This window comes from Morone saxatilis, unplaced genomic scaffold (assembly GCF_004916995.1).
Source record: "Morone saxatilis isolate NCDOM2014 unplaced genomic scaffold, NCSU_SB_2.0 Contig8, whole genome shotgun sequence".
Classification (NCBI taxonomy): domain Eukaryota; kingdom Metazoa; phylum Chordata; class Actinopteri; family Moronidae; genus Morone; species Morone saxatilis.
The window spans coordinates 23,784,446-23,786,020 of NW_023340257.1; the positions used below are offsets into that span (position 1 = coordinate 23,784,446).

The 1,575-nt window shown below is 33.3% G+C and overlaps 1 protein-coding gene across 1 annotated transcript in view; it reads left to right on the forward strand.

The window, feature by feature from the left end:
* Positions 1–750: 750 nt before the first annotated feature.
* Positions 751–1,575, forward strand: part of napab (N-ethylmaleimide-sensitive factor attachment protein, alpha b) — a gene marked incomplete in the record, with an annotated part of 4,365 nt that continues 3,540 nt past the window's right edge. Inside the window, 1 exon segment of the mRNA XM_035679686.1 lies at positions 751–983. Within this exon segment, the coding sequence (XP_035535579.1) occupies positions 886–983 (98 nt within the window).

Below are 1,575 nucleotides of genomic sequence, written 5' to 3' on the forward strand. Positions count from 1 at the left end.
GTATGTGGGTCTGATGTTCTTTAGAGGGAATATTTTTGGGAAATTTCTATTTTTTTTTGGAGGGAATTTGTGCAATGCTTAAATTAGTTAGTTAGTTAGTAAAAGAGTCTATATGACCAACATTATTCTGTATGGGACATTAATATGTTCAGTCATCATATTATATATACATATTATTATTATAAATATTATTAATATTATCACATACTGTTATTAACAATAACACTACCATCATGTCATCAGTACTATTACCATCATCTTGCAACCACAACTCTTTGCACCTTATTTACCTTTTTATCTTTTTTATCTTTTTTATTTATTCTATTGTTGTATTTTATTCTAATGTATTTTATTCTATTGTATTTTATTCTATTGTATTTTAATGTACCTGGCTGCCATGACGACCCAATTTCCCTTCGGGGATTAATAAAGTCTATTTATCTAATTTATAATAATTAATGATAAATATGAGATGCCTTCAAGTGTTGTCAGAAATATAAACGTTATGTGTTGACGAAGCGATAAATAACACAACAGAGAAGTTGTTTAACATTATATAAAAAAAATATTTAGTGTTTATAATTCTAACTTCGATTCCAACAACACTAAAACACGCCCTCGTGTCATGTTATGTTTTTTTTTTTATTTTTTTAAATTATAAAATAAATCCCCGCCTGAGAACAACTTGGATCAATATTAAAGCTTGAGGAAGACGGAAGCTGGAATTGACGTAGCGCACCTGAACGCAGCAGCACTGGTGTCACATGACGGAGGTGACGGTTGCCCGCTGGTGACGTGACAAACCGAACCCCGCTAGCCAGCGCTGCTTAGCAACTTCTTCTTGTTTGTTCCTCGAAATCACGAAAAAAATATATAAAAAATAAAATGGACAACAGCGGGAAAGAAAAGGAAGCAATGGCTCTAATCGCCGAGGCCGAAAAGAAAATGAAGTCGTCGACGTCGTTTTTCGGAGCGCTGTTTGGGTGAGTGTCAGTTAGCGACCGTTGGGCTAATTCCGCTAAGCTACAAGCTAAAAAGCTAAAAAGCTAAAAAAGCTAAAAAAGCTAAAAAAGTGACCGGATAAAAAACACTTTAACGCCGCCGCAACACGTTAAATCTGCCGTTAAATTGTTGTAATTAACGTTATAATAAAGTGTTTAACGCTGTTGGTTAGTTAACCCCCTCGTTCAGCTCTTAATTTAGTCCTAAAATAAAGATTTTAACACTAAAAGCGTCTGTTTGAGGGGTTTAAATCCACCAGCTGCTTTAAAAAATGACATTAAAATAAGTGTTTTATATTTTATAAGTGTCGCTGCTGTAGCGCCACCCACCGGTGTTTGTTTACACTCACAGTGAGGAAGAAAAGTTACATAAATTATATTATTATTATTATTATTTCTAATAAATAAATAAAGTTAACACAGCTGAGAATGGACACTAGCGATCCAAAACTAGTTTTATTGATTAGTTTGAGTTTATGTTTGAGTCACAAACTTTCATTCAGGCCCAGAAACTACGAGTTATATTTGTAAACAGACATATTTTGGGCCAAAATGTTAATTTTCAGCTGTTTTC